This window comes from Pleurodeles waltl, chromosome 7 (genome assembly GCF_031143425.1).
Source record: "Pleurodeles waltl isolate 20211129_DDA chromosome 7, aPleWal1.hap1.20221129, whole genome shotgun sequence".
Classification (NCBI taxonomy): Eukaryota; Metazoa; Chordata; class Amphibia; order Caudata; family Salamandridae; genus Pleurodeles; species Pleurodeles waltl.
The window spans coordinates 470,014,278-470,026,762 of record NC_090446.1 but is presented as its reverse complement, the minus strand read 5'-3'; the positions used below and the strand labels follow the sequence as shown (position 1 = coordinate 470,026,762).

Here is a 12,485-nt window from a genome sequence, read left to right as displayed (position 1 = left end):
CCCTAGGATGTTGGGGGGGGGAAAAAGGATGCAAATTTGGCGTGGGTAGCTTATGTGAACAAATGAGGGCCTAAGCGTGAACTGCCCCAAATAGCCAAAAAAAGGGGTAAAAGGTCTGGCAACGAAGGGGTTAATTAAAGCATATCATCCATCACTTCCTTGTATATGTTTGTCGTTCTGGTAAACATCAAACACTGACCCAAGCCCACCGAAAACTTCAGTTTAGCCTACTCAAATCTAATAGTTAGTCTCTGCAGTTCGTCTTACCATGTGAAACAATTTGTCCCTAGATTTCTGTCTTTGATAGGTCGCACTCACTACTTACATGCAACTTCCTGGATCTGCAACATTAATATTGCTAGGTAGGGGATTAAATCAGCCATACAGTTCTGCACCAAATACACCAGTAATTAACTTGACAATGAATGGTTTCTGTTGAGGCTGCACGGCTGTATCATGCAAAAGTACACACTCTGATGTACCAGACTGAAGATGTTGGGGTGGCACAATGAGAGCTTGGTGTGGTACAGTGTCCCAGACCCACAGGCTTTTTTTCACTTCAGCCATGGTCTAAAGCACTCTACTTTTTTTTTTTTTAACCACAACTCTGCCTGTTTTTAATTCGCTCATTCCCCTCAAGTTTTCTTTTTATTATGGCACTTGGATTTTAAACCACTCTGCTGATGCATTTTGAAGTTAAGCACCATGGCTGCAGATAATGTGGATTATTGAAATCCACTTGAAGTCTTTCTTAAGCTCAGGCTGCAGGAACGAAATAGCCTTTTCTTATGCCAAGCTGCCTAAGTGGACATAGCACTAGGGCAGTGCTGGTGAAGTCTTGGTCTGACTCCTCTGTTTTTCCCGTTTAGAGTATTTGCTTTATTATAAATGGTAGTAAGAGGCCAATCTGTTGCTGATCTGGTGGGCTGCCAGTACTTGGGCAAGAAGTTGTAGCCTGTCATTCCTGCAGTCAGTTCAAAGTATGTACACTTAAATCCATGTTCAAGTCAGTGGGGTTATGGAGAAGCTAAGAGTGTGTTTTATGAGAAACAGTGGCCTCTGCTTGTGCAATCAGACAAGGCTTCTGTTTTTTGGCACCTTGTTATTTCCTCTTGCAGTTCTTCATCTATTCCTTCTTTATCTTCCAGGGAGATATTGGTGGAGGAGAGCAATGTACAGCGAGTGGACTCTCCAGTCACTGTGAGTGTAACCTTTGGATATGCTACACACCCCAGGCGCCAGCTAATCTTTCTTGGGCTATGAGAATAAAAATTGCTACTGTCTTTATTCACAATGCTATAATATAGGCAGATATCTTTGAAAGTTTTTTTTTATGCTTCTGTTTGACCTAGGCATAATTTGTTAAATAAGCTGCAGCTTGCATGACTGGCTACGTTTTTAGGGATGTCCTTATTTTCTTGCAGGTGTGTGGGGACATCCATGGCCAGTTCTATGACCTCAAAGAACTATTTCGGGTGAGTCCTAGTCCTTCCTTTGTGCATGTTTTAAGTCAGTCACTCATTCCATGTCCTATATGCTCGATGTTTCTGCACTGGTAACAGCATGCTCCCTCTGCAGTGCAACACCCAAAGTCCCAGCGTTCCACCTTCTGTCATTTCGTCCATATTTTTTTCTTGTAGGTTGGAGGCGATGTTCCAGAAACAAACTATCTCTTCATGGGCGACTTTGTGGATCGTGGTTTTTACAGTGTGGAGACCTTCCTTTTGCTGCTAGCGCTGAAGGTAAATGGCTTCTTCGTTTTGTACTCTGACATGGGTCTTTCATTTGGGAGTCATTGAAATAACCTTACCCAAGGCTGGGAAAGGACTGATGAGATGTATGTTTTTTTTCCCCGTTGCTGCAAACTACCATAAAGTAATTTCGTACTTTTTCTTCCTACATTCCCAAATACATATGGAAATGGCCCCACCCACCATCCCTAGCTCTTCTCATTGTAATTCCTCTTCAGTAGTGGGAAATGGGAATATATTATTTTGTAGATGCTTAGGTGAGCACTCCGAGGGTGTTGATATGATGAGTAGTTTTAGAACCTGTTATGTAATTTTTAAATGAGCCAAAGCAGTATTGTTGACTGAAATGCTCTGCAGCAGTACAACCCATCCTTACATGAATAACAAAATGAACATGTTTTGTGTGCCCAGAACCGCATTGGAGCCACATAATTGTCCAAATGGTACTTCCTTACAGTACAGCACAGTCTTGATGTTTTCCACCATTCAAAGGTACATGCCAGAAAACACAGTTAACGCTCATGTACACTGTATATCATGGGTGCTAATGTGTTGGCTATGGGATGAAATCTACCAGCACAAATACATTTTCTGTCTTTATTAAACGAGAAACAGAAAGGACCTACGGCTAACTTCTCATACAAATTGAAATGGGAGGTCTCTTGGGACATTGTCAAACCCTATAAAGGACAAGCCCAGCTCTTAGTTGGACAGTGCCCTCATAATATAATCTACCTCGACTACCCTCTCTCCTGGCTGCTTCACTTTTCTACAGATGGATTGTGGCATCATTTAGGCTCTTTTTACATCATTTAGCTTCTCGTGTCACTTTTCGTGAGTGTTCTCTATTTTGGGCTCTGCAAATGGATTGTCTAGCTGGTTGCAGCACCCTGTTACTTGCAGGTACTCTCCTTTCTCCTCCACTAGTCAGTTGCTGCAAAATTCTTGCATTGACCCTGGAGTCAGCCACTTAAAATTTGGGCCTAATTTAGAGTTTGGTGGCTAGGTTACTCTGTCACAAACGTGGGTATCCTGTCTGTCGTATTACAATTTCATAGGATGTAATGGAACCCTAATCCGGCGACTGGATATCCGCCAATCTCTAAATCTGGAGCTTTGTTTGTATACGGCTGCTTCGCTCTACTCTGGGTTATGGTGACAGTCGCCACACTTTTCTGACTGTTTATCTCAACTGATTATAATATTTAAATTTGAAGACTAGAACCTGTATTTTCTTGTGTTCCTGGAAGGGACCAGGTTGGGGCGGAGCAGGAAGAAGGTGCTTCTCTTGGTGGTTGTTGCTTCCAAAGTAGATGCATCTCAGGCTCTTGGGGAGGCTGCAAGTCAAGCCAGAGTGGGACGAACCTCTCTGCCGAGCCTTTGACACCCCCTGAAGAAATTGGGAAAACAAAACGCATGAATATATTTTGAGTCCAAAACAGGATATACAAACTCTGCAGGTGTACGTCCTTGTACATGGTCTGCTGGCACTTTATCTTTTGAACTGATGCATGCTGAACAGTAGGAGCAAATCTGGTCCTTTTAGTGTTTAGGTCTATATTGGATAAGCTAAACTTTCTAAGGTGCTTGGTTGGTGAATGACCTCATGAGGAGATTCTGGTTCTTACCCTGCCTTACCTACTCTAGCACTTATCCACCAAAGCGGTAATCACTTTGATACCATATAAATGCTCTTTATATATTAATATATGAAAAAAGGGAAAATAAAAACTTGAATGTGTTCTATGTTCCCAATACGTCTTACACTAGGTAAAAATATAAATCTAGTACTTCGAATAATAAGATAATTGCTACAATGTTAGAGGTGCTTAAAAATTAGTTCTGTGCCAGTATGCATGGTTACTAATAATTTGGACATTTGTTTGTACAGTTCTCTTTTGATCTTAAATATATTATGGTTGTTTCTTGCAGGCGTTTAAAAACTAGCTTGGAGTATCGGTGTTTGTGGAAACTGGCAACCTGTGCAAAATAAAGAGAAAAGCATTTTCAATATTCTTGTGCAAGCGAAGTTCAATGTTAGACGAAGGGCACCACACGTTTCATTCATTAAGAAACAGCACGTACTTTGAGTGCATGTCCAAAAGGATATTGGAGTTTGGGGGGGGGGGGGGGGGGTGTGATGAGGTGAGGGTATTGGGTCATGGTCCCTAGTTGGAATCTCAAAAAGAGGAACTAGGTCTGGGTTAATGGCCCAAGATCTTAAATAAAAAAAATAAAAAATTAAGTCATTAACTCTTATGGTTTGCAAGGCATTCTAATTAATGCCAAATGGATTCTAAACCTAGAAGTATATCGAGGTGTCAGATTGTTTTCTGCAAACTGTAAACGGTTATCCCGGCTTGTGATAAGCAACATCATATGTTGATTAGCAAGGGCATCCGCTCTGAAAGTGATGTTGGATCACTTTTAGTGTGTTATCTGACAAGGCAGATCCTTCTTCCAAAGCTGAGATTTAAGTTTTTAATGTTGTATTTTTTTTTTTTTTTTTTAATCCTATTTTTGATTTTCTGAATCTTGCCATTTGTGTCATTCCAGTATGTTTTGACTGAAAAAAGAAAAATGGGGACTACCTTTCTGCTGTGCATCAGATGTTTTGACTGATAAAGACCCTAAAACGGCCAAGAAAACAAGACTTTTTGAATTATGTCCTGCAGAAGAAGGGATTTCTGGCTGTTTCTCCCTTTTGCAGTGTGTGGACTCATTAACAAAGCAGTTTCCTTGTTACAGATAAATATCCTTGCTATTGAGAGTACAAAGCTTAGCCACAATGTGTAATCTATCCTCCATTTTTCTCTGAAGTAGTAGTAGTACAAAATCTTTATTCGACTTTCGCCAAGTCATAAAAGACATAACAGTCATAAAAAGATCTCTGGTTATGATACATGTGTTTCAATAAAGAATAAAAGTCAAATAGGTAAAACGATAAAAATGTAATAAAAAGCAGACAACAATGAAGGAAACCTATCACAGTAGATTGTTTTGAACGCCTCCCCCATGGATTTCCTTGTCTTTAATACCGAACATTAAAAATTTGCTAAAATTCCACACGTCTCTAAGGAAGATAGTGATTGGAGACAGGCGTAGGCTGTGCGACATTGGGGGAGATTAATTTTCCTTAAAAGTGGAACAACTAGACGTTTCCTCTGGTAGGTGTAAAAATTACAAAATAAAACCACATGTATTGTGGATTGCGGTGTTTTTGCATCACAGGGGCATGGTTTTAACAAGATGGACCAATCATTCATAGTTGGAAATGAAACTAGGCGATGAAACGTATCTAGCCTAAGTCTAGTAAGCACATAACGGTGGCGAGGGAGTACCATATTTGCCAAGTAAGGCTGCATACCCTCCGCCGTCAAAATTATTTGGTTATGAATGACTGAAGTTTTTTTTGATTCCACACCCCAGCGTGTATCTTCTAGATATTTTAATGCCAGTTTACTCAGGTCCTTCCTAGATATCTTCAGCAACGAGGCTGGATTTGAGTAGTAGTCTTTGTTGCCCAATTTTTCAAAAAAGGTCATGATATATTTTAACCATGGTACCCTTGATGTATATAATGACTTCGTGCAGTCGGTAAAAATGGCCTTATTAAGACTGGTGTGTTCCGAGGTCCAGACTTTATGCCATAATAGCAATGGCTGTATCTTTATCAGGTCTGCAATAAAAGGAACCCCAAGTTCCGAGTGCGTAACGTACGATCAAGTGCCTTTTGGTACCCTCAACAGATGTCGTAGGAAATCATTCTCCACAGCCTGAACTAGATCGCAGTTTGTATGTCCCCCAAATTCCTGCCCCGTACGTAACAGCTGGAATACACTTGGCTTTGTAGATCTTTACCATGTTAGGTGGGGTAATCCCCCCAAGCCTTTTGGAGAAGAGTCGTAGTGCCATCGTTGTTTTGATCAAGTGCACTCTCTTCATCTTCCTGCAGTTGGCCCAGGAACCCGACTTATCAAGCGTTATGCCCAGGTATGAAAAGGATTGTGCGGTTTCGACCTTGCTATCTGCAATAGTGATGTTATAAGACTTGCCGCGCTTCCCACCGCAGTTCATGATAAAAGTTTTGGAGCGGTTGACAGTAAGACCCAGCTGTGTCATGTATGTGATGCAGGTTGTTAAGAGTTTCTGGAGAGCTATTGGGGTCCTAGCCATTAGTACCGCGTCATCTGCATAAAGTAATGCCGGAACAGGTCGGTTATCTATTTGGGGTAGATCTTTACATTTAGTGGCCAGTTCTTTGTCAAAGTGGTTTATGTACATTGAGAACAGGAACGGAGCAAGAACGCAGCCTTGGCGCACTCCTCTGTATAGACCAAAGGGGCGAGTGCATTCCCCTTTTAGGCCGTACCTCACTCTTGCTCTGCTCCCTGTGTACATTTCACGAATAAATTGGATTATGGCCGGTTCCACCCCCATGCTGTTTAAAATATCCCATAATTTATCATGGATTACACAGTCAAAGGCTGATAAGTCAATGAAGGCCAGGTACAGGTTGCCAGCTCTGATCTTAGTATACTTTGCAATGATAAGACTTAGATTTAGACTTTGTTCCACTGTTCCGATTCCTTTTCGGAATCCATACTGGACCGGGGTTAGAACATTATTTTCCTCTGCCCATGTTTGTAGCCTGTTCAGAATTATTCTCCCTGCTATTTTAGCTGTTGTGTCCAGCAGGGAGATTGGCCTGTAGCAGGCTGGGTTGAGGCGGTCACCCTTTTTATATATTGGGATTATGTTAGAGTCTCTCCAAGAAGGTAGGGGTCCGCATGTGCAGATGGCCCTCAGTGTCTGCGTCAGTACAGGCCCCCACAGCTCCATATTGGCCTTGAATATATCGATCGGAACGCCATCAGGGCCTGGCGCTTTCCCTGATTTACTTTCTATTATAGCTTCCTCTACCTCCTGAAGGCTAAATTGGGGGGGTTATGACTAAGCGCGGACTTTCCTGTGCATTGTGGTCGTGAGTGTGGTCTAGTGTATCACTCATCAGGGAATATATATTAGAGAAATGTGCTGCCCAGTCTTCTTCGGAGATAGCGATTTCCATCCTAGGAATGTCACTGTCCCCTAGCATGGGGGAATTTGTTGTCTGCCAGAAGAATATGTTGTCTTTCTTACGACTTGCTATATGGAGGGTTTCCCACAAGTTTGTTTTTATAGTCAGTTTCCTTTTCTTTATTGCTGTCTTATATTCCTGTCTGCGTTTGCATATGTCACTCCAGCACCTTTTTGGGGCATTTAGGGCCTTTTTCAGTCTCTTATGTGGTTGGGTGCAATTATGGTCAAACCATCCGCACATCCTTTTTTTCTCTACCTTACTACTTTTAATAGTGAGGGCTTCTTTTATGGTTTGTGTAATCGTTATAAACGCACTTAGACATTGCCCTGGATGTGGGTTCTCTCTTAGACAGTCTGCAAAAGCCTGTTTACATTGGCGTATTACCTGTTTCAATAAAGACTTGCGGTCTGTCTGGGCCCACTTCATAGTATATCCATTGCGCGGTGCCAGTTCAATATCATCTGCCAGTATAATACTATCTTCCCTAGCTACTAAGAGGGGAGATATTAAGAGATTCATACTCTGAGGATAGTGATCACTAATTGCGATGTCATGCAATGAGTAATTTGTAAGATGGTGAGCAAAGTGAGTAGACATTAGGATGTAATCGATCACTGTGTTTGCGCCCCTTCCATTATATGTTGGTTTAAACTGTGGATCGGCCAAGACTAATTCATTTACAAAGGAGAGGTTATAGGTTTGGGCCAGTAAATTCATTTCTTCTCCTTGAGCATTATGAGAGAAGTGGAGGCTTGTTCCTATGCCTTCCGAGTCCCAATCACATATCTTATCTGAAATTTCTTCACACGGATGGACGTTAAAATCACCCCCCCCCCCCCCATATAATAGGATCTCTCGATTGTTTTTTCCAAATATTTTTTTTAAGTCATTTTCCATTCCCACTAAAATATTGGAGAAATCTCCTGGAACACTATTATTATAAAAATTGATGATGACTAAGTGGGTCTTGTGGTCCAGGTTACTCTCAATCAATTGGTAATATGGACTCGTAAATTGCATCTCTAAATTCTGTAGGGGTAATGTAGGAAGTTGGCTCTGTATGTGCTATTTCAAAGTAAGGAATAGCATGCACAGAGTCCAAGGGTTCCCCTTAGAGGTAAGATAGTGGCAAAAAGAGATAATACTAATGCTCTATTTTGTGGTAGTGTGGTCGAGCAGTAGGCTTATCCAAGGAGTAGTGTTAAGCATTTGTTGTACATACACACAGACAATAAATGAGGTACACACACTCAGAGACAAATCCAGCCAATAGGTTTTTGTATAGAAAAATATATTTTCTTAGTTTATTTTAAGAACCACAGGTTCAAATTCTACATGTAATATCTCATTTGAAAGGTATTGCAGGTAAGTACTTTAGGAACTTTAAATCATAAAAATTGCATGTATACTTTACAAGTTATTGACAAATAGCTGTTTTAAAAGTGGACACTTAGTGCAATTTTCACAGTTCCTAGGGGAGGTAAGTTTTTGTTAGTTTTACCAGGTAAGTAAGACACTTACAGGGTTCAGTTCTTGGTCCAAGGTAGCCCACCGTTGGGGGTTCAGAGCAACCCCAAAGTCACCACACCAGCAGCTCAGGGCCGGTCAGGTGCAGAGTTCAAAGTGGTGCCCAAAACACATAGGCTAGAATGGAGAGAGGGGGGTGCCCCGATTCTGGTCTGCTTGCAGGTAAGTACCCGCGTCTTCGGAGGGCAGACCAGAGGGGTTTTGTAGGGCACCGGGGGGGACACAAGCCCACACAGAAATTTCACCCTCAGCAGCGCGGGGGCGGCCGGGTACAGTGTAGGAACAGGCGTCGGGTTCGCAATGTTAGTCTATGAGAGATCTCGGGATCTCTTCAGCGCTGCAGGCAGGCAAGGGGGGGGATTCCTCGGGGAAACCTCCACTTGGGCAAGGGAGAGGGACTCCTGGGGGTCACTTCTCCAGTGAAAGTCCGGTCCTTCAGGTCCTGGGGGCTGCGGGTGCAGGGTCTCTCCCAGGCGTCGGGACTTTAGGTTCAAAGAGTCGCGGTCAGGGGAAGCCTCGGGATTCCCTCTGCAGGCGGCGCTGTGGGGGCTCAGGGGGGACAGGTTTTGGTACTCACAGTATCAGAGTAGTCCTGGGGTCCCCCCTGAGGTGTTGGATCGCCACCAGCCGAGTCGGGGTCGCCGGGTGCAGTGTTGCAAGTCTCACGCTTCTTGCGGGGAGCTTGCAGGGTTCTTTAAAGCTGCTGGAAACAAAGTTGCAGCTTTTCTTGGAGCAGGTCCGCTGTCCTCGGGAGTTTCTTGTCTTTTCGAAGCAGGGGCAGTCCTCAGAGGATGTCGAGGTCGCTGGTCCCTTTGGAAGGCGTCGCTGGAGCAGGATCTTTGGAAGGCAGGAGACAGGCCGGTGAGTTTCTGGAGCCAAGGCAGTTGTCGTCTTCTGGTCTTCCTCTGCAGGGGTTTTCAGCTAGGCAGTCCTTCTTCTTGTAGTTGCAGGAATCTAATTTTCTAGGGTTCAGGGTAGCCCTTAAATACTAAATTTAAGGGCGTGTTTTAGGTCTGGGGGGTTAGTAGCCAATGGCTACTAGCCCTGAGGGTGGGTACACCCTCTTTGTGCCTCCTCCCAAGGGGAGGGGGTCACAATCCTAACCCTATTGGGGGAATCCTCCATCTGCAAGATGGAGGATTTCTAAAAGTTAGTCACTTCAGCTCAGGACACCTTAGGGGCTGTCCTGACTGGCCAGTGACTCCTCCTTGTTTTTCTCATTATTTTCTCCGGCCTTGCCGCCAAAAGTGGGGCCTGGCCGGAGGGGGCGGGCAACTCCACTAGCTGGAGTGTCCTGCTGGGTTGGCACAAAGGAGGTGAGCCTTTGAGGCTCACCGCCAGGTGTGACAATTCCTGCCTGGGGGAGGTGTTAGCATCTCCACCCAGTGCAGGCTTTGTTACTGGCCTCAGAGTGACAAAGGCACTCTCCCCATGGGGCCAGCAACATGTCTCGGTTTGTGGCAGGCTGCTAAAACTAGTCAGCCTACACAGATAGTCGGTTAAGTTTCAGGGGGCACCTCTAAGGTGCCCTCTGGGGTGTATTTTACAATAAAATGTACACTGGCATCAGTGTGCATTTATTGTGCTGAGAAGTTTGATACCAAACTTCCCAGTTTTCAGTGTAGCCATTATGGTGCTGTGGAGTTCGTGTTTGACAAACTCCCAGACCATATACTCTTATGGCTACCCTGCACTTACAATGTCTAAGGTTTTGTTTAGACACTGTAGGGGTACCATGCTCATGCACTGGTACCCTCACCTATGGTATAGTGCACCCTGCCTTAGGGCTGTAAGGCCTGCTAGAGGGGTGTCTTACCTATACTGCATAGGCAGTGAGAGGCTGGCATGGCACCCTGAGGGGAGTGCCATGTCGACTTACTCGTTTTGTCCTCACTAGCACACACAAGCTGGCAAGCAGAGTGTCTGTGCTTAGTGAGAGGTCTCCAGGGTGGCATAAGACATGCTGCAGCCCTTAGAGACCTTCCTTGGCATCAGGGCCCTTGGTACTAGAAGTACCAGTTACAAGGGACTTATCTGGATGCCAGGGTCTGCCAATTGTGGATACAAAAGTACAGGTTAGGGAAAGAACACTGGTGCTGGGGCCTGGTTAGCAGGCCTCAGCACACTTTCAATTGTAAACATAGCATCAGCAAAGGCAAAAAGTCAGGGGGCAACCATGCCAAGGAGGCATTTCCTTACAGGTAATTTGTTGGAAATATATGTGCACAGTCCCCCTTTGGGTCTACCGTGCCTTGACTGCTCGGCAGGAGTATGAAATGTTTTATAGCCATTTGTATGGGCGGGAGTTAAGAGCCATGTCTCTTGTAGGCAAACACATGAGTAATCTGCTAAAAAATTGGCCCAAATCTCATTGTCTAGCTTATTGGCTAAGCCTGCAATATTCCAGAATAGTAAAGCTACTTCCGGATTCTGGTTAGGGTACTGCTTAGGGTTACAGTGCTGGTCCTCTGGGGGGGAAGGGGGGGGGTAATGCTGTTGGTTGGGTTTAGTATACGTTTGGGATCGTCGTCCTGGCTTAGATAAGGTAAACTCCCATTTCTTGCGGGAACCTTAGTGTGTGATCTGGCTTCCTTATGTGGGTCCGTCCCTGGTATACAAATTGTTTTGGCTACTCTTTCAGGGATAGCTGACTGCTTCATATCCAGTCAATCAATATTTTCCAATGTTGAAAGGGGGTAAAATCTATTGCTCGCTGTGCGTGGATGGCGTTATTCTCCCTTGGTCTTTGATAGAAATAACCCAGGGGTAGTAGCGAGATTCCTTGTAGGGTGACTTGTCTGGCTCCTAAGAAATGGATAATTCTATTCACTAGGTTTGGTGAGCCAAAAGAAAGGACCACACAGTCTCCAGTTAGTGCTTTCATGCTGTTCCCTATCCATTTAATTCTTCTGACCATTTTTATGTCATCAAAAAGGGTCCTCACTGAGCCAGGGCCCATTCGTGTCCCAATCCAATTGAGGGCCTTGTTTCTCAAGGCCGACCATGTTTCATGTTGTTGATCGTCTATCGGTGGAACATTAGCCAAGACCACAACATATGGTGTGACCTCCGGGGGGAGATGTAGCAAGTCACTAGGGAGGAAGAAGTGATTCGGGGGTTTGTTCCTGCTAGTTGTGTTTCTCCCTGGATTTGAGTGGTGATAGGTAGTTGCTGCCCTATGCGTAGCACTACTAGTAGTCTTGCAAAGTGTGGGGTTTAGAATTTTGTTGTCAGGAGAAGGATTATGTGGTGTAGATAGAAAGGAGGGTTGGGTAAAGTGATACAGCGGGGGAGGTATTGGTTGAGTATGACGTTCGGTCTGAGGTTTAATATTTTGGTGTAAACTGATTGGCCTATTGTATGGAATAGGGTGTCTGGTGTTCTCGCGTTCTGGGGACCGCGATGTACTTCTGTGGTCCTTACTTTGTGTATGCGTGTGTTCCTGTTGTAAGGATTTTATTATTACAAGACCTGCCTCAAGCCTAGACTCCACCCCCTTTAGGCGCTCCGACATAGAGTCCAAAGTGTCTCCGATAGATGATTTCAATTGGTTCACTGTCTCGTGAAGTTTATAAGGAGAGATCGAACAGTGTCTCCAGCTGAGGTTAGGGGTTTCTTCCGCGTTGATTTTCTTGAGTATTTTTTAATTGGGGTAGTTCTTAGGTCTATCACTGGGATTGTTTTTGCGGTCTTGTCCACCGGAGTTGCCTCTGGTTTTCTTGGTCGCTTGGCGACAGGGGATATTTCATCCATGGAGTAAATTAGGTTCGAAGAGTCTTTAACACATCCATTTGTAAGCCTTACTGTTGAAAGACCATCCCCCTGTTCACTAGATGGGGAATTGTGTTGCGATGGTGCGATCCCTAGTGATTCATGGGAGCACTCTTTAGATGATGACATTTTCCCTTCAACAGTAGCGATTTGCTTATCTATCATTCCCATCGCCCCAGAGATATATTTTAATATGGATGAACTATCTTTTAAGATTGGGTTGTTTAGTTTTGAGTGTTTCCTTATACCCATGCTTGTAAAATGTAATGTAATGTTCGATGGCATCTGTCGCTGTAGATACGCATGTTCTGCAATAGCTCGCCATCTGGTGTTGGGCCGGAGTGTTACAAGTT

At 44.1% G+C, this 12,485-nt stretch overlaps 1 protein-coding gene across 1 annotated transcript in view; it reads left to right on the top strand.

Annotated features, from left to right (window-relative positions):
- The window catches only part of PPP4C (protein phosphatase 4 catalytic subunit), a 207,757-nt gene that overhangs the window by 59,807 nt on the left and 135,465 nt on the right, over positions 1-12,485 (top strand). The window contains exons 3-5 of the mRNA XM_069244070.1: positions 1,149-1,200; positions 1,425-1,475; positions 1,641-1,742. Coding sequence (XP_069100171.1) covers positions 1,149-1,200; positions 1,425-1,475; positions 1,641-1,742 — 205 coding nt within the window. The remainder of the gene's footprint in view (positions 1-1,148; positions 1,201-1,424; positions 1,476-1,640; positions 1,743-12,485) is intronic.